General features: G+C 41.7%; 1 protein-coding gene across 1 annotated transcript in view; it reads left to right on the top strand.

Annotated features, from left to right (window-relative positions):
* BARD1 (BRCA1 associated RING domain 1) overlaps positions 1–20,663 on the top strand; it is a 135,650-nt gene that overhangs the window by 97,908 nt on the left and 17,079 nt on the right. Inside the window, exon 7 of the mRNA XM_070732176.1 lies at positions 14,604–14,712. Within this exon, the coding sequence (XP_070588277.1) occupies positions 14,604–14,712 (109 nt within the window). The remainder of the gene's footprint in view (positions 1–14,603; positions 14,713–20,663) is intronic.

Here is a 20,663-nt window from a genome sequence, read left to right as displayed (position 1 = left end):
GACTTATACTCGAGTCACTGATGGTGCTCGGATGCTGCAATGGCCCAAGCACTGGCAGCAGGGGTAGGCTGGAACCACCAGGGCATGGAACCATTCTGCTGATGGAAATGAAGCTGCACACAGCTTCAGCTGACCAGCGGCAACAGCAAGGAAAGAAAGAAGAGCCCAGCCGCGCCAAAGCGGTCTATTTCCTCCTTGCGAAGCCCTCACGAATCCCTCGCTCTACCTGCAGCTCAGATGGAAAGGCTTTGTCACAATGAAGCTTTTTTTGCTAGGCTCCCCCACCCCATCTCCGGGGGCTGGGTGGGAGCGAAGCCAGGGGGGTGCATGTGACCATGAAGCCCCCACCACCAGCTACAGTAATTTTCTTTTGGAAGGATTCCTTGCTGCAAGAAAATTATCAGACCTGGTGGTGGTGGTGGGGGCTCTGAGCAGGCGGTGATCGCGAAGGAAGGCGACTGTGTTCGTGGAGGCACTTCCTCCACCCACTATATGAAAGAAAAAGGAAAAAGGTTTGCAATGTTGGGCTTTTTTAAGAACAGGGCATGATGATTCCACTGGGTTCACACTGATATATTTAGAGTAGGGCATAATGATTCCACTGGGTTTACAGTGATTTTTTTTTCCTCTTAGAATAGGGCACTGGGTTTGCAATGATATAATAAGAGTAGGATTTGATGATTTCACTGCGCTTACAGTGACACATGGGATATGATGATTTGGGTACTATATGGGATGGATGGAAGGAAGGGGGAAAAGGTTTTTTTTTTCCCTGTTCTTTTCTTTTTTGTTTTTCTTCCTATGTTTATTTTATTTTTATTTTTCTCTCTCTTTTTTCTATTTTTTTCCATTTCCATTTTTTATTTTATCTATTAAAAGGAATTATTATTAATTGGGCTAATTGGGACATATGTGATAAATTATTTGGACCTCCTTGTTTTCCCTCTTGAATTAATATACTCTTGATCCATGTAATAGTTAGATAAAATTTAGGATTTAGTTGACATGATTGGGATTATTTGTTTCTCATCTTTAACATCAATTATTATAAAAGTAATATTATGAAATTGTTGTTAAGAATATATGGAGAAGATTGAAGCACTATGGCCTAAATGATTAGATATGATTAGTAAAGAAGCAGTTTAAAATTGTATTAGTTAATAGCACTTAAATACACATAAGAAATTTGAGTAATTATTCTTGTCCAGATGGAGGCAGCATTGGATGAATCATGAATACCAAAGTTAAAAGAAATATTGTAGTGTATTTCAAGATTGATAGTATGTTATTTTTCATATGTGATGGGAGTGAAAAATAAAAAAAATCTTGCCAAAAGAAAAAAGGAAAAATAAGAAGAAACATTAGCTTTAATAATACAGTGGTACCTCTACTTAAGAACTTAATTCATTCCGTGACCATGTTCTTAAGTAGAAAGGTTTGTAAGTAGAAACAATTTTTCCCACAGGAATCAATGTAAAAGCAAATAATGCGTGCAAACCCATTATGAAAGAAATAAAAGCTCAGAATTTAGATGTGAGGAAAAGGAGGAAGAAGAGGAGAAGGACAGTCGCTGCTGAAGGAAGAAGGTGAGGTGAGGGGAATCAAAAAAATCCAAAACTTTAAGTCTTAAAAAAAAGAGGGACTGTGAGGCACGTGCCCCCCATACACCTGGCGGGAGGCTACTTCCCATACACCTGGCGGGAGGCTACCTCCCATATACTGCACCAGAGAGAGAAACCCAGGTGGGCGAGGGGGGAACCTCCCGCTCCTGTGACAAAAAGGCTGCTGCTGCTACTACTTCCTGCTGAAGGGCCCCCCTCTTTTTTTGCTGTAAAGATTGTAAGTATAAGATTGCCAGAGCAGAAGCTACATAGGATTCAGTTAACAAGTCTTGAAGCTTTTTTGGCGATGTTGTTGCAGTGGGCTTTGGCACTTAGGTCATTTGATATGAGTATTCCAAGGTCTTTTACAGAGTGAGAGTTGTCTGTAAGATCTTGTTTATTCAGCTTGTATTTGGTTTTCTGATTCTTTTTACCATTGTGTAGGACAGAGCATTTGTTGGTTGAGATTTGGAGTTGCCAGATGTTTGACCATTCAGACACAAAGTCAAGGTCTTTCTGGAGAGTAGCTGTGTTATCAGTGGTTTTGAAAAGTTTTACATCATCTGCAAAGAGAACACAATTGCTTGTAATGTGATCACAAAGGTCATTTATGTAAAGTATGAAGAGTGTTGGTCCAAGTCCGCAGCCTTGGGGGGCACCGCTCATAACCAGAACAGGGTTAGATATGGTGCTTAATATAAATTGCATCTATAGATTTTTCCTGATGTGGAGGAGGAAGCTAGTGGTGGCGAGGAATTTATAGAACAGCTATCTGGCAAAAGTATGGAAAGTAATACTGTATATGCTCGAGTAAAAGCCGAGTTTTTCAGCACAAAAAATGTGCTGAAAAATCCGACCTTGGCTTATACTCGAGTCACTGATGCAGAGTAAGAAAGTGAATGCAGAAAGTAACATCTGCCACGTAGTGGTTGCAAAGAAAACTTCACCAGGCAACTGGGCTGCTTATAACATTGCTTATAAACATTGCTGATTGAGCTACTTTTTTTTACTTTTTAAGTTATTGTTAATATCAGATTGTTTTTGTTTACTCTTTTAAACTTACAGAGCTAGTTTACTGGTTTTCTTTGAAATAAATACAGTGGAACCCCGACATACGAGCTGCTCTACTTACGAGCTACTCGAGATAAGAGCTGGGAGGGGAGAGACATTTTTGTTCGTCTCCCGAGCTCAAATCCACGAGAAGAGCCGGGCTGGCTTACTTTCCTTCCTTACTTTCCGGAAGTTCGCCTTTGGCGTTTGGCTTCAGGACTCAGCTGGGAAGCCGCGCGGCTGTTTTAAAAGGTCGCCGCCGGCATGGGGGGCTTCCTAGCACCCCCCCAAACCCGGGTTGGGTGTTTGGGGGGGTGCTGGCAAGCCCCCCAGGCCGGCAGCGACCTTTTAAAACAGCCGCGCGGCTTCCCAACTGAGTCCTGAAGCCAAATGCGGAAGTTAGCCTTTGGCGTTTGGCTTCAGGACTCAGCTGGGAAGCCGCGCGGCTGTTTTAAAAGGTCGCCGCCGGCATGGGGGGCTTCCTAGCACCCCCCCAAACACGGGTTGGGGGTTCGGGGGGGTGCTGGCAAGCCCCCCAGGCCGGCAGCGTCCTTTTAAAACAGCCGCGCCGCTTCTGAAGCCAAACGCCAAAGGCGAACTTCCGCGCCTCAGGAGTTAGCTCGCAAACGGCGCGGCTGTTTTAAAACGTCGCTGCCGGCCTGGGAGGCTTTGCAGAACCCCCCCAACCCCCAACCCGGGTTCGGTGGGGGGCTAGGAGGCCCCCCCAGGCCGGCAGCGACGTTTTAAAACAGCCGCGCCGTTTGCGAACTAACTCCTGAGGCGCGGAAGTTCGCCTTTGGCGTTTGGCTTCAGAAGCGGCGCGGCTGTTTTAAAACATCGCTGCCGGCCTGGGGGGCCTCCTAGCCCCCCACCGAACCCGGGTTGGGCATTGGGGGGTTCTGCAAAGCCCCCCAGGCCGGCAGCGACGTTTTAAAACAGCCGCGCCGCTTCTGAAGCCAAACGCCAAAGGCGAACTTCCGCGCCTCAGGTGTTAGCGGCGAAGTAACGTGAAGGATTGGAAAGCTGAAACCGCCAGGTTTCAGCTCCCCAATCGTCCACGTTACTTCGCTCCTGTCCTGGCTAAATCGTGTGGCAGCAAACATGCTTTGGGAGTTTGGCTGGGGGGGAGGGAGTTAGGAAGGTGCAAAGCATGTTTGCTCCCACGGGGAAGGGAAAAGGCGGCGGCTTAAGCCCTTCCCTGTGCTTCGGAAGCCGCTGACGCGCCCCTCTGACGGCGTTCGGCGGCTTCCGAAGCACAGGGAAGGGCAGTGAAAAGGCGCGATGCTTTTCCGGGCAGCCGGCTTGTTGGCCGGAGAAGCGAGCGATCCGGGAGTCCAGGAGGGGGAGAGAAAGAGAAAGAGAGAGGGGGGAGAGAGAGAAAGAGAGGGATAGAAAGAGAGAGAGAGTGAGAGATGCTCAGTGAGCCTTTCTTTGAAGTTGCCTTTCTTTCTTTCTTTCTTTCTTTCTTGCTCTTTTTCTTTCTCTCTTTTACCTTCCCTTCCTCTATTTCTTCTTTTCTTTCTCCTTCCCAGCTTCTTCCCTCCCTCCCTCCCTTCACTCATTCCTCTCTTACTCTCCCCTTTCATAAGTTTCCTTGCTTCCTTCCTCTGTTCCTGTCCCTTCCCCCTTTCTTTCTTTCTTTCTTTCTTTCTTTCTTTCTTTCTTTCTTGCTCTTTTTCTTTCTCTCTTTTACCTTCCCTTCCTCTATTTCTTCTTTTCTTTCTCCTTCCCACCTTCTTCCCTCCCTCCCTCCCTTCACTCATTCCTCTCTTACTCTCCCCTTTCATAAGTTTCCTTGCTTCCTTCCTCTGTTCCTGTCCCTTCCCTCTTTCCTTCCTTCCTTCCCACCCTCCGTCCATTCATTCACCCATTCCTCTCTTGATCGCTTAAAGCCGGTCCCTGGTGCAAAAAGGGTTGGGGACCTCTGTCCTACAGGATTGGGTGGCAGAGAAGTTGAACATATGTAAATTTAAAAGTTTAAGAAAGTTTGCAAGTTAAGTAAAAGAAACTTCATTATTCATTTATATGTACATGTACATTTCTTCATTAAAAACATGTCTTTCTGCATAATTTAGACTAACTTTGTGAGTTTTTTGAGGGCTGGAACCAATTAAAATTATTTACATTAATTCCTATGGGGAAAAGTCGTTCGAGATAAGAGCTGCTCGACTTAAGAGCCCAGGTCCGGAACGAATTAAACTCGTATCTCGAGGTACCACTGTATTCTAAAACATTTAATCTACTGATGCCTCAATTAATCTAATTTTATTAGTTTCCATTTTTATAAGTTACCATTAGCCACTACATTTTCCACCCTAGGCTTATGCTCGAGTCAATAGGTTCTCTCAGTTTTTGTGGCAAAAGTAGGTGCCGCAGTTTATAATTGGGTCGGCTTATACTCGAGTATATACAGTAATTCTTCAGAGAGTGTGGGAGTGTTGAGAATAGTCCTTGATTAAGTGCAAAATTCCAAAGATTAGAAAAAAGAAAAGACAAACTGGAGGTGAAAAGGTTTTATATGTTATTCAGAGTGTATAAATTAATTACATCACATCCGGAATTGACCGGAAGAGATAAATGCTTTCTTCAAAGTGCTAGAAACAATATGGAGGCATATGCTGTTTCTCCAGATAAGTGATTGTTTATATTGCATAATAAACTGTTTTTTAATAGTGTGAACCTGAACCAGAGATAAGATGATGTTTTGAAGTAGACAGACTGTTATTTTAGGAAGAATTATAACTTCGTAGTTTAGTCTGTGAGATTTGAATGCATTTCTGCATGCATGTAATGATGAAGTACAATGTAGTGGAAAAATTAAAGAAATGTTGTTTTGAAAATTGCAAGCCTGTAAAGCTCTTATTATTGGAGCAGCTAGCCAGATCCCAATCCAGGTCCAGAACAACCTCTAATCATTTTCTTGACTTCAGTTTGCTTGATGTTGTCACCTGAAGGTTACATAGATATCTGTACTGTGGTAATCATCTTTATCCAGACTCTTAATGTTATTTTTGTGGGGCATCTTGATTCCTTCAGTTTTCTCTATTTTTCCCTGTTTGAAGATGAGCATGCCATGTTTGCCCAGTGAAGATGAATCATTTAAAATACTGTGCTTTATCAAACTTGTCTGGGAGAGAGTTTCTGAGGGATCTTAAGGGCCTCCAGATACTTCAAACAGCATAGGTTAATAGCGCCCAATGAACTGCGAAAACCTCTTTCTCCCATACTCTGACCTTTGCTCAGTGTTGAGCTTTCTGGAGGTTTAGGTGCATGGTTGGAGGTCTCCCTCCCTGTTATGGAGGAGGACTGCTCTTACAGCTACATAGCTGGGTTTCTGCCTGAATGTCAAATGGTTCCTCAGGGTTTGGTGCTTTAGGATTAGTTCCAATCCAAATAGCGTTTTGAGTTTCTCAAATACAGTGGTACCTCATGATACGAATCCCTTGTGATACGAACCCGGGGTTCGGAAATTTTTTGCCTCTTCTTACAAACTATTTTCGGCTTGTGAACCCACCGCAGATCGCAAAATGGCCCTCCGTTGGGCGCCGCCGCCTGGCTGTCACCTTCTGAAACAGCCGGGGGGCTTCTCAGCGTTCTCCCGAACGCCGAACCGGAAGTTCGGGTTCGGATTCTGGAGGCCGCCAAGAAGCGCCCCGGTTGTTTCAGAAGGTTTTCCAAGGCTGCGCAAGGAGCCACGGCCGCCCCCCAGCACCTCTGGCCCCCTTGCATCCCTGGCTTCTCGGCGCTGCTGCACGCCTGCCCGTTCTGCCCTTCTTTCTCCTCCTCCGCTTCCCACCTTGGGGCGCGGCTCCTCCCGCAGCAATGGCTGCAGCGGCGCTGGTGGCTGTGGCTTCTCATCCTCCCGATCCGGCCGCTTCGAGAACACCCGCCTCGCCCCTCTCACAGTCCCTTTGCCGAGAGCGCTTTCGTCCCGGCTGTCGGCGAAGGAGCTACAGGAGAGGCGGGGCGGGTGTTCTTCTCTTAATGGAGGCAGGTGAAGGTGATTTGGAATGTCGGGTGCGCGCACGCTCCCCATCCCCCTGCCATTCAAAATAAAAACCTTTGCCAGCCTCCGCAGAGAAGAAAGGAAGACAGAGAAAGAGAATAAGAGAGTGAGAAAGAGTGGGGATCGAGAGAGGGAAAGAGATAGCAAGAGACAGAGAACAAGAGAGAGAAAGTGTGAGAGAGAAAGAAAGAGAGAAAGCGAGAGAGAGAGAGAAAGAGAAGAGAGAAATTGAGGCAGAAAATGACAGGAAAGAGAGAAACAGAGAGAGAAGTGACTTGATTTAAAGCATATGGTAAAAGCACTTAAATAATGACAGAGAAAAAACTCCCAGCCCTCCCCTGTTTTTATTAATAATAGATTTTGGTTTTGTTTTATTATTAATTTCTTTTAATAAAAAAGAAGGGATTTTTCCTTATTTATTTATTTATTTATACATTCATACATACATACATACATACATACATACATACATACATACATACATACATACTTCTATGCCACCCAGTCCCAAGGGGACTGCCGCTCAGACACTATACTTTTCCGCCCACCCCGAAAAAAAATTAGAGGGAACATTGCTAGGGAGGTATTAATACCACTCTATAATGCCCTAGTCAGACTTCACCTGGAGTATTGCATTCAGTTCTGGTCACCCCACTTAAAAAGAGACATAGAAACTCTGGAAAAGGTACAAAAAAGAGCAACCCAAATGATAAGGGGAGTAGAAACCAAGACATATGAAGAGAGGTTGCAGGAACTGGGCATGGATAGTCTAGTGAAAACAAGGGCCAGGGGGGACATTATAGCAGTATACAGGTACTTAAGAGGTTACCACGGAGAGGAGGGGGTCACACTATTTTCAAGGGCACCAGTGGGCCACACGAGGAACAACGGATGGAAGCTGACCAAGGAGAGATTCAACCTGGAGATAAGGAAGAACCTGCGCTAACGTTAAAATTAAGAAAATAAAGAAGACACCGATTATTACAAAGTTTGGAATTATTTCTATGAATGGTTTGCAAAAAGGAAAGAAAACTAAAGTCACAAGATATGTAATAATACATTATTTTTTTTAAAGAACTTTTGAGAAATACAATTAAATTATATATATATATATATATATATATATATATATATATATATATATATATATATATGTAGATTGTTCTGAGTTCGGGTTTTGCCCTGTGTAATGTTTTGCATGTCTATGCGACGTTTCGGCGAAATCACATTCACCATCTTCAGGCTGAGGTTCCAATCTTTGTGCTGTTGTAAATGGAATGTTTGCAACTGACATTTCTTCCTAGTATGTAGTGTGGGGGTGGAGATTTGTTTTGAATGTAGCAAATAGATTGGGTGATTATGTTTCAGTGATCTGATTGGTTGGTGTAATCATAGTTATTAGAAGGAATGACATGGAGATTTTTGTGAAGTGTTTTGTTTAAGGCTGATTTCCAAATATAAAATTCTAAAATCATAATTATTAGAAGGATTGACATGCTGATTATTATGAAGTGTTTATTTTGTTTAAGGCTGGTTTCCAAATCTCTGGCAGGCGGGAGGTATCATCTCTTTTATTTAGACAAAGGGGTCTCCTCTCAATTTCGATAGCTTCTAGAGAAATTATTCTATATAAATTCTCTGTTTTGTGGAGTAATTTAGTTTTTTCAAAGTCAATTTCGTGCCCTGTTTTTTTAATGTGCTGGACAAGGGAGGAGGTCTTTTCTTGTTTTTAGACTGCATTCACATGTTCTGCTATGCGTTGGCTCACTCTTCGGTTAGTTTGTCCAATGTATGTGGCTGCACATGTTTTGCAAGGGATTTCATAGATTCCTTGGTATTCCAATTGGATTTTATCTTTGGGGCTCCTTAGGATATTGGATATTTTTTGGTTAGTGCAAAATGAGGTTTTGATGTTATGTTTGTGCAGAATTTTACTAATTTTATCCGTGGTGCCTTTGATGTAAGGAAGGATGGTGGTGCCATTGTCCTGTTCTTGATCTTGTTTTTTGGGGGGTGTCTCTTTATTGATTAGGTTTGTTATTGTTTTCTCTTTGAATCCATTAGAAATTAGTACATCTTTGAGTTTGTTCAATTCAGTTTTTAAGTGCTCATGGTCAGCTAAGCGTTTGGTTCTGGTGATGAGAGTTTTGGCCACTGATGTGATTTGTGCGGGGTGGTGGTGTGAGTGTGCATTTAGATAACGGTTGGTATGGGCTTTCTTTTGGTAGATAGTATGTCCTAGGCTGCCATTGGGTTTTTTATAGACCAGTACATCTAGAAAGGGAAGTTGATCATTGATTTCTGTTTCCATAGTAAACTGTATTTTGGGGTGTAGGCTGTTGAGATGTGTGAGGAAATTGTCTAGTTTTTCTTTACCATGTGGCCAAATTACAAAGGTATCATCAACATATCTCAGCCAAAGTTTGGGTTTGTATTTGGCTTGCTCTAAAGCATTATTTTCGAAATATTCCATATAGAGGTTGGCTATGACAGGTGATAGAGGTGATCCCATGGGGGCTCCCTCTATCTGTTTATATCTTTGTTCATTATAGATGAAGTATGTATTGGTCAGGCAGTGGTTGGTAAGGTCTAGGATATATTTGGGGGGTTTGTGTTTGTCCTGGATAGCTGTCAAGGCTTCTTTAATAGGTATTTGTGTGAACAGGGACACGACATCGAAACTTACAAGTAGGTCATCGGGTTGTAGGTTTTGTTTTTTAATTATTTGTATAAAGTGGAATGAATTTTGAACATATGAGGTAATAGTTTCTGTATATGGTTGAAGGTATTGATTTTTTGCTGGATTTCATAACATATCAGACAGGATACTCACCACTACAGAAACCAATATTCTTTCAAAAGGATTTAATTTTGCAATAACTCCAAGACGAATACCAACTGAAAACATCATATGTGGAATTGAAACAACTTTAAATAAAATCAACCCAGATACTGCTAACAAAATCAGACTTAAAGTCACTAATATTCTCTGCTCTAGTAAACCTCCTAAAAGCAACATACAACAGGAAGAAAGAGATGCACTTATCAATCTGAAGAAAAACCAAGAAATAATAATCCTCCCAGCAGATAAAGGAAACTCCACTATAGTGATGAACACAGCAGACTACAAAGAAAAAATGACAAATCTACTACAAAACCCGGCCTACAAACTCCTAAGCACAGATCCTACCACCTACCTAGAAAAAACCACCAAATCTAAAATCAAGGCCTCTCCCATCAGCGAAGAAATCCAGCAAAAAATCATCCCCAGAGAAAAATCTTCCATATGTCCAAAACTGTATGGCCTTCCAAAAATACACAAAGAAGGAATACCTCTCAGGCCAATAGTCAGTTCTATAGGCTCCCCTCTACAAAACCTTGCCAAATTTTTAGCCAAATACCTTCAACCATATACAGAAACTATTACCTCATATGTTCAAAATTCATTCCACTTTATACAAATAATTAAAAAACAAAACCTACAACCCGATGACCTACTTGTAAGTTTCGATGTCGTGTCCCTGTTCACACAAATACCTATTAAAGAAGCCTTGACAGCTATCCAGGACAAACACAAACCCCCCAAATATATCCTAGACCTTACCAACCACTGCCTGACCAATACATACTTCATCTATAATGAACAAAGATATAAACAGATAGAGGGAGCCCCCATGGGATCACCTCTATCACCTGTCATAGCCAACCTCTATATGGAATATTTCGAAAATAATGCTTTAGAGCAAGCCAAATACAAACCCAAACTTTGGCTGAGATATGTTGATGATACCTTTGTAATTTGGCCACATGGTAAAGAAAAACTAGACAATTTCCTCACACATCTCAACAGCCTACACCCCAAAATACAGTTTACTATGGAAACAGAAATCAATGATCAACTTCCCTTTCTAGATGTACTGGTCTATAAAAAACCCAATGGCAGCCTAGGACATACTATCTACCAAAAGAAAACCCATACCAACCGTTATCTAAATGCACACTCACACCACCACCCCGCACAAATCACATCAGTGGCCAAAACTCTCATCACCAGAACCAAACGCTTAGCTGACCATGAGCACTTAAAAACTGAATTGAACAAACTCAAAGATGTACTAATTTCTAATGGATTCAAAGAGAAAACAATAACAAACCTAATCAATAAAGAGACACCCCCCAAAAAACAAGATCAAGAACAGGACAATGGCACCACCATCCTTCCTTACATCAAAGGCACCACGGATAAAATTAGTAAAATTCTGCACAAACATAACATCAAAACCTCATTTTGCACTAACCAAAAAATATCCAATATCCTAAGGAGCCCCAAAGATAAAATCCAATTGGAATACCAAGGAATCTATGAAATCCCTTGCAAAACATGTGCAGCCACATACATTGGACAAACTAACCGAAGAGTGAGCCAACGCATAGCAGAATATGTGAATGCAGTCAAAAAACAAGAAAAGACCTCCTCCCTTGTCCAGCACATTAAAAAAACAGGGCACGAAATTGACTTTGAAAAAACTAAATTACTCCACAAAACAGAGAATTTATATAGAAGAATTTCTCTAGAAGCTATCGAAATTGAGAGGAGACCCCTTTGTCCAAATAAAAGAGATGATACCTCCCGCCTGCCAGAGATTTGGAAACCAGCCTTAAACAAAATAAACACTTCATAATAATCAGCATGTCAATCCTTCTAATAATTATGATTTTAGAATTTTATATTTGGAAATCAGCCTTAAACAAAACACTTCACAAAAATCTCCATGTCATTCTTTCTAATAACTATGATTACACCAACCAATCAGATCACTGAAACATAATCACCCAATCTATTTGCTACATTCAAAACAAATCTCCACCCCCACACTACATACTAGGAAGAAATGTCAGTTGCAAACATTCCATTTACAACAACACAAAGATTGGAACCTCAGCCTGAAGATGGTGAATGTGATTTCGCCGAAACGTCGCATAGACATGCAAAACATTACACAGGGCAAAACCCGAACTCAGAACAATCTACATACATATACCCGTGAAAATTTACGAAAACAAATATATATATATATATATATATATGTAGATTGTTCTGAGTTCGGGTTTTGCCCTGTGTAATATTTTGCATGTCTGTGCGACGTTTCGGCGAAATCACATTCACCATCATCAGGCTGAAGTTCCAATCTTTGTGTTGTTGTAAATGGAATATATATGTAATATATATATATGTAATATATAATATATCCATAGAATAAATATTTTTATGATATTAAATATTTACTACAAATTTAACATAAGGTGGTAAGAAAATAGTAGATTTATCGACAAAATAGCAATAACCAAGGAAAGTAAAAGGACACCTAACAGTGTTCCCTCTAATTTTTTGGGGGGGTGGGCAGAAAAGTATAGTATCTGAGCGGCAGTCCCTTCGGGACAGGGCGGCACAGAAATAATAAATAAATAAATAAACAAACAAACAAACAAATAAAAAACCCACCCTGTTTTGCCTCAGAGAATTTCAAAATAAAATACTGTACTGTGTGTCTATAACAGTGAGCTCATAATAGGGCAACTCTATCAATATCAAAATGCCACTTAAATAGTTGAGCTAGTTTCAAACTAGATTTTTATTTTCTTTCTCTCTTCCTTACTCCCATTCTTTTTCTTTCTCTTTTCCTTTCTCTCTTTTTTCTCTCTGTTTCTCTCTCTTCCTCTCTCTCTCCTTCCCTCTCGGCTTCTGGGCAGGTTTGGAAAACTCTGAGTTGATGATGATTTTTAAGTGAGCGATTGCTCACTGCTCAGCTTAGAGGGAACTATGACACCTAATATTCAAGCCAGAGGATGAAAATATTTTATATTAATTTTATTGAATGGATATGAATAATATTGACAATTGTAATAGAGAATGATTTATTTTTTCTCCAAATAAAGTATAAGTTTATATATTGTTTTTAAATGTTTGTTGTTATTGGTTTTGTGATGTTTGTATTTTTGTATTTTATTGTCTTTTTCGTTTGATATATATTCTTTTTAAAGAAGAAATTCAAAAAAAACTATTTTTAACATTTATTTTAAAAAAATGTTTTTTAAAAAGGAAGAACCTGCTGACAGTCAGAACGATTAACCAATGTAACAGCCTGTCAGCAGAGCTTGTGAATGCCCCAACTCTGGACATATTCAAGAGGAGATTGGGCTGTCATCTGGCTGGGGAGGTGTAGGGTTTCCTGCTTGAGCAGGGGGTTGGACTTGATTACCTGCAAAGTCCCTTTCAAGTCAGATAGATTAGATAGATAGATTAGATAGATAGATAGATAGATAGGAAGGAAGGAAGGAAGGAAGGAAGGAAGGAAGGAAGGAAGGAAGGAAGGAAGGAAGGAAGGAAGGAAGGAAAAAAAAACATGGCAGTTGCCAAGCATCTGAATTTTAATCATGTGACCTTGGGGATGCTTCAGTTATTGTTAGTGTGAAAAATGGTCATAAGTTACTTTTTATTGCCATTGTAATTTTGAATGGTCGTTAAACAAATGGTTGTAAGCAGCGTTCCCCGTAAGCTGTGCCCACGCGCGCGCCCCAAAATACCTCCGCGCACCCTTTTCCATGGGTGCGCGCTCCCCACCCCTCTGCCAGCCCGCGGGGGGGCACGGGGATGGGGAGGCGCCAGCAGTAGAAGGGAAGGGAGCCGCGGCCGCCCCTGCCTCCCCACGGTGCCTCCAGCCCCCTCGCACCTTTGGCCTCTCGGTGCTGCCCCCCGCCCGCCCAATCCGCCCCCTCTGCTCCTCCACCGCCTCCTGCCTTGGGGCGCGACTTCTCCTGCAGCGGGGGCTGCGAGAGAGGATTCTCCATTTCTCCTTCTCCACTTCTGCGCTCCCAGCCAGGGAGCTGCGAGAGAGGGTTTTCTCCACACACTTCAGGAATGCCCGCCCCGCCCCTCTCGCAGCCCCTTTGCTGGGAGCGCTTTCATTCAGAGCTTTCAGCAAGGGGGCTCCAGTAGAGGCAGGGCAGGCGTTTCCGAAGCAATCGGAGAAAGCGCTTTCGCAGCCCCCTCACTGACAGAGGGAGAGAGAAAGTAAGTGAGAAAGAGAGAGAGAGAGAGAGAAAGGGGGGAGAGAGATAGCAAGAGAGAGAATAGAAAGAAAGGGAGAGAGAGAGAAAACAGAGAGAGAGAGCAAGAGGGGGAGAGAGATAGAAAGAGAGGGAGAAAGTGAGAAAAAGATAGAGAGCAAGAGGGGGGAAAGAGAAAGAGAGAGAAGTGACTCTTGATTTAAAGCATATGGTAAAAAGCACCCAAATAATAACAGAGAAAAAAAACCCCAGCCGTTTGTGTCTGTGTGTGTGTGTGTGTAAACTCTTGAACCATTTCTAATAGCTCACCTGTTATTGGAAATGGTTCAAGAGTTCACACACACACACATACACACACACACACAAGGGGGAGGAGACAGGGATGGAAAAAGAGGAGAAGATAGTAATAACAGTAATAGATTTTGGTTTTGTTTTATTATTAATTTCTTTTAATTAAAAAAAGGGAATTTATTTATTTATTTATTTATTTATACTTCTATGCCGCCCTGTCCCAAAGGGACTGCCGCTCAGACACTATACTTTTCCGCCCACACTGGAAAAAAATTAGAGGGAACATTGGTTGTAAGTCGAAGTCTATTTATACAGCATGTTAAAAATTCTGATCAGTGCATAATATGAGATCACTAAAAGGGCCTGCTAGTTAAAAGTGAACAATTTCAATGTGTTGCGTCCTTTTTATATTTCTTTGCTGTTCTATAGCCACCTGTCATAAATGTTAGTAGTTTAATTGGTTTGATGCATTTTTTCTTGTAAATATTTGAAGAATATAAAAATTCTACAGTACAGTTTTAATCAGAAGATTAATAATCTAGTCTCATCCCTTGTTTACTTAAAATTTACCTTTCCTTCTTTTACAGTAATATATTTGGTCACAAAGCTGTGGATTATGCTGAAACAGAAGAGATGAAATCACTTCTAAAGCAACCAGGAAAGAATGATTCTTCTTCAATTATTCAGTATGCAAAAGTATGTATTATTTTCTTGGTTTAACTATAGTTTGGAATGATTTAAAGCAAGCCTTATAGAGGGCAATGTATAATTCTCAACAATATAATTTGTAATACTTCTCACTATTTTATCAAAATACCTAAGTCATAAGAAATAAATTATAATTTAAGAAAAAGATATAAACCAGAGGTTCTCAACTTTTCTTTTATGTGACCATATGTAATCATTAAATCATAGAAAACCACTCTCTGGTCAAAGGAATTAATTAATTTTGAGTCTCCCATACAAGTAAATAAGCAGAGCATAACAAAATAGTGTAGCAAAAATACAATAATAATAAGAATATAAAATGAAGTAATAAAAGGAGTTAGGCATAAGAAAGATAAAGATAGAGTTACAACTAAGAACTTAAGTATTTTTCTAAGTTCACATTATAACAGAGCAAAAATAGATATTTGACTAGCAGTTGGAAACACAACTCTGAAAAGTAAGTCAAGTTCAAGGCATGAGACATTGAGTTTACCTACCATCAATAATTTGGCCTGAATCTCTAAATGGGGCAGTAGAAATAATAATAAATAACATCTGACACTTGACAATCCCAAAAGGAGAGAGATATAGTATAACAGGGTATTTTTAAAAATTTGCCTTTGAATCTAAGGTCATGGTTCGTGGATGAAGGGATGTAAAAGACTTTCTCAGTGAGGAACTGATAATATTAATCAGGTACTATGAGAGACTTCTAGGCCTTTTATGGTGATGTTACCAAGATTAAAATTTGAATGACTCTACTATAGTTGCATCTTTATTGGCATCTCTTTTGGAAAGCCTCACTCTTAACATTTTCTCAGTTTCTAGAGATATGTTATCTCAAAGGTGGTAGGGAATACATTTGTGGAATGGTTGACAAAAGTTTGGTCCATTGATTCCCAACTATGCAATGAAGAAAATAGACTGGCAAAATGGGATTCTGGAAAATTTCTAATTTTTTATAATGCCCTAACCACACAAGATATAGCAATGATGGAAATAAGTCTTTTCTCCAGCCTTAGATAAGCAGTATGGGTACCCTGGAGGAGGCCTAAAAGTAAACATCCTTGTGTGACACCTTTCTCCAAATAAATAGGGTCTTACAAGGACCCTTGTGGGACCAATATTACTCTGGCTAAAATGTCAGTATGTAATTCAATTATTAATTTGAGAAATCACCTATTGATATTTATCTTTGCTAGGTTTTTATTTAGTTAACTTCAATTTAATGTTAAACGTTAAATTAATGTCACATATAAGATTAATAAATATGACATAAAGTTGTTTTCTGTGTCTTTTGGCAAACTAATTGGACAATAATAACTTCACATCAGCAAAAAGACAGTAAGAGACCATCTGTTAGAACTCAACTTGTACAAGTCAACAGCACTAGATGGACTACACACCAGAGTCCTAAAGGAACAAGCAGAGGTCATCACCGAACCACTTAATCCGAGGAATCTGAGCTTCAGGGAGTAATTTGCATACTCCTGGTGCATACTGGGAAGAAGCTAAAAGCTCACCGCGAGGCAAAAGAACACCGGGTTTGCTGACCAGGGAAGCAGAGGAACTCACCACCCAGGAATCTGAGCTTCAGGGGGTAATTTGCATACTCCTGGTGCATGCTGGGAAGAAGCTAAAAGCTCACCGCGAGGCAAAAGAACACCGGGTTTGCTGACCAGGGAAGCAGAGGAAATCACCAACCCAGCAACAAGAGCAGACATGTCACCTCTGCACTCTCCCGCACCCACCCTGCAACCTACCACACACATAAAGAACAACACAGAGAGAGATAGAGAAGATACACCAACCATGCACACAGAAGTCACTCCCCGAACAAGCATAGATGAAGATGGAACTGAATCCATGGTGTGCTGCAGTTTGTGCTCCATGTACTCACTCCTCCCCTCAAACCTCCAAAACTTTATCTGCAACAAATGCAAACTCATCCAGCTACTTGAGGAAAAAATCGAAAACCTAGAGAAAAACCTAACAACCCTGAAGCACCAACATCACAATGAGAAAATCCATCAGACTCCCAACAAAACCAACACCCCAGAGGAGCTAAGCCGAATCCACGCCCCAGAAGCAGTAAATAGCTGGACACACATCACCCTAAGACGAAAAAACAAGCCTCCACCAACTCCAACCCTCCTCCTCCCAACCCCACTGCCTACAAGCAACAAATATTCAGTACTCTCAGAACAAGAAAACCTGCAAACATCTGACAAAGAACCACCAAGAACCAAGCACAGCACAACTCCACCAAAAGCCTCAACAACAGAAGCTAACCTCCCTCACCCCAAGCCAGCCAAAAAGAAAAGGAGAGTACTGGTAATTGGAGACTCAATCCTCAGGGGAACTGAGCCTCCCATCTGCAGACCAGACAACCAATCTAGAGAGGTGTGCTGCCTCCCTGGAGCTAAAATCTCTGACATAACTGAAAACCTCACCAAAATACTCAAACCCACGGACTACTACCCACTATTGGTGATTCATGCGGGAACCAACGACACAGGGAAAGACATGAACCAAATTATGAAAGACTATGACCACTTGGGCAACACAATCAGAAAAACAGGTGCTCAGGTTGTTTTTTCTTCCATCCTCCCCACTAGAGGACGACACCCCGCCAGAGAACGCAAAATCCCGCAGATAAATCACTGGCTTAAAGGATGGTGTCGCCATAAGAACTTCGGCTTCCTCGACCATGGCCTGCACTATCTCCAAGAAGGGCTTCTAGCAAGCGACGGGCTACACCTCACTAGAGCGGGGAAGAACCTCTTAGGCAACCGACTAGCCCAACTCATCAGGAGGGCTTTAAACTAGCTCTGAGAGGGGAGGGTGACCAAACTATACGACAAAACACTGAACAAAACAAGGAAGGGAAACGGGACAAGCCTACAAACAAACCTGAGAATAAAAAATTTCTACCTGCAAACAAACACAAACATCTAAAATGCCTGTACATGAACGCACAAAGCTTGGGAAACAAACAGGATGAACTGGAATTATTAATACACGAGGGCCAATACGATCTAATTGGAATCACAGAAACCTGGTGGGACGAAACACACGCCTGGAACACACAGATAATGGGTTACAACCTCTTCAAGAAGAACAGGTCAAACAAGAAAGGAGGAGGTGTTGCACTATACATCAAAGACCACTACACTGCCACAGAACTACATCCAACCAAAGATGATAACCCCCTAGAAATCATATGGGTCAACATAAAAGAAAAAAAGAGCAACACCACAATTGGAGTATACTACAGACCACCCAATCAAACAGACACAATGGACGACCTCTTCACATGCCAACTAACAGACATATGCAACAAACACAGCACGACAATAATGGGGGACTTCAACTACCCAGACATCAACTGGAAAACTAACTCAGCACCAAGCGGAAAGTCTGCCAAATTTCTTTCCAGTCTAGCTGACAACTTTTTAACCCAAAAAGTTGAAACAGGAACCAGAGGGAATGCTATATTAGACCTAATACTAACAAACAGGGAAGAAACAATACAGGGAACAGAAGAAGAAGGGAAACTGGGAGAGAGCGACCACGTCATCCTCAAATTCAACATAGTGCAATCACTAGCTACTATACCCAACACCACTACAGTCCCAGACTTCACAAAAGCGGACTTTAACAATCTCAGAGCGAACCTTGAACAATGCCCCTGGAACGAACTCTTAGAAGGAAAAACCACTCAGGAAGCCTGGGTGATCCTTAAAAACAGCATCATAGACGCCCAAAACAACGCAATCCCCACGAAAAGGAAAAACAGGAAAACCAAAACTAAACCTGCATGGCTAAACAAAGCCCTCGCAGATGACATAAAAGGAAAAAAAGCTAAGTACAAACAATGGAAAGAAGGACTCATAACCAAAGCGGAATATCAGCAAACAGCCAGTTCCTGCAAACAAAAAATAAAAACAGCAAAGGCACAATATGAACAACACCTTGCAGCGGAAGTCAAAGACAACAAAAAAATATTCTTCCAACACATCAACAATAAGAAGAAAATCAAAGAAACAATCGTCACACTAAAAAATGAAGAGGGTAGAGAAATCACAGACAGCAATGACCAAGCACAGCTACTCAACGCCTACTTTGCATCAGTCTTCACACAAAAGGGAACCTCCCTCCAACCAATCTGCAATTTAACTGCAACAAACTGCCCCAGAACCGAACTCAACATAGACAAAAGCACATTGAGGGCCGGACGAGGAACAATGGTTGGAAGCTGACCAAGGAGAGATTCAACCTGGAAATAAGGAAGAACTTCCTGACGGTCAGAGCGATCAACCAATGGAACTGCCTGCCAGGGGAGGTGGTGAACTCCCCAACTCTGGACACCTTCAAGAGGAGATTGGACTTCCATTTGGCTGGGGTGCTGTAGGGTTTCCTGCTCAGGCAGGGGGTTGGACTCGATGACCTAATGGTCCCTTTCAACTCTATTAATAAAATAAATAAAAATAAAATAAAATAATCACATCTTCCAAAGATCATGGCTCACAGGAGAACTGCCAGACGATTGGAAACGACCTGGGAAAATACTAAAAAAATAATAATCAAGAAACAGATCTGCCACTACCTAGAGTCAAATAACTTAATAACCAACAGCCAACACAGGTTTGTCAGGAACAAATCATACCAAACCAACCTTATCTCATTCTTCAATACTGTGACCAAATCAACTGACCAGCACAACATAGTGGACTTATTATACCTGGATTTCAGTAAAGCTTTCAACAAGGTTGACCACAATCTACTACTCCATAAACTAGAGAAAAGTGGGATGAACAGCAGCACTACCAGTGGATTGGCAACTGGCTAACCAACTGCACCCAACGAGTAGTCCTAAATGGGTCCATGTCCACATTGAGGGAGGTCAGTAGTGGGGTACCACAAGGATCAGTCCTAGGCCCAGTACTTTTTAACATATTCATCAATGACCTAGATGAGAGAGTAGAAGGGGAACTAATCAAATTTGCAGATGACACCAAGCTGGCGGGAGTGGCCAACACCTCAGAGGATAGGCTCACGATTCAGAGGGATCTAGACAGATTAGTGCAATGGGTCCAAACAAAGAAAATGAAGTTCAATGCAGAAAAAAGTAAGATCCTACACCTAGGTAAGAAAAATCCAAAACATACATACAAACTGGGTGAAAAGACTCTCAATAGCAATTAATGTGAGAGAGATCTTGGAGTCTTAGTGGACAACAAACCAATAAGGTGCAGCGCCGGCTAAAAAAGCCAACACAATCTTTAGCTGCATTAACAGAGGAATACACTCCAAGACAAGGGAGGTGCTAATACCACTGTATAATACCCTAGTTGTGGTGGTTGGCTCTGGAATTTGGATGTTGGTTTAGGGTAATCCTTGGGTTATCAGAGATCTGTTTTATTGCCAGCAGAATCAGACAGTGAAGTTGATTCACAGCCAAGGACAGACTGGGGGAGAGGAATCAGATGGGGAGATTGGTGCAGCCAGCCCACCAGTCAGTGCTCCAATTAGTGAGTCATCAGAATCAGAGGAGGACCCACTTGTGGATGCCCGTGTGCGCAGGCTTATGGCAAGAAGGCACCAGTTTCACAGGTGTCTCAGAAGATAAGTGAGCACTCCTGTTCAAGGGGTAATTATGTTAATGTGTCTTGTGATAAATTACGGGCATTGGGGAGTGTGAGCGTTTATCTGTTTGAGAGAGACTCTTGAAAGAACATTGCTACAGCTCGTATTCTTCAAGGACTTCTACTGAACTTTGAACACTTCAGAGTTAAAGAACTTTTGAGGATTTTTTGGTGAGGGTGGTTGTGGAGATTTACAGCCGTCTTATCTGCTCTTTTGTTTTTGGCACGCTGCTGCATCCAAGGACTCGTTCAGGTGAGAGTAATCTCCTCTTCAAGTTTGTGTTTTCAAGA

Source organism: Erythrolamprus reginae, chromosome 1 (assembly GCF_031021105.1).
Source record: "Erythrolamprus reginae isolate rEryReg1 chromosome 1, rEryReg1.hap1, whole genome shotgun sequence".
NCBI lineage: Eukaryota > Metazoa > Chordata > Lepidosauria > Squamata > Dipsadidae > Erythrolamprus > Erythrolamprus reginae.
This window is presented reverse-complemented; position numbering and strand designations above follow the sequence as displayed.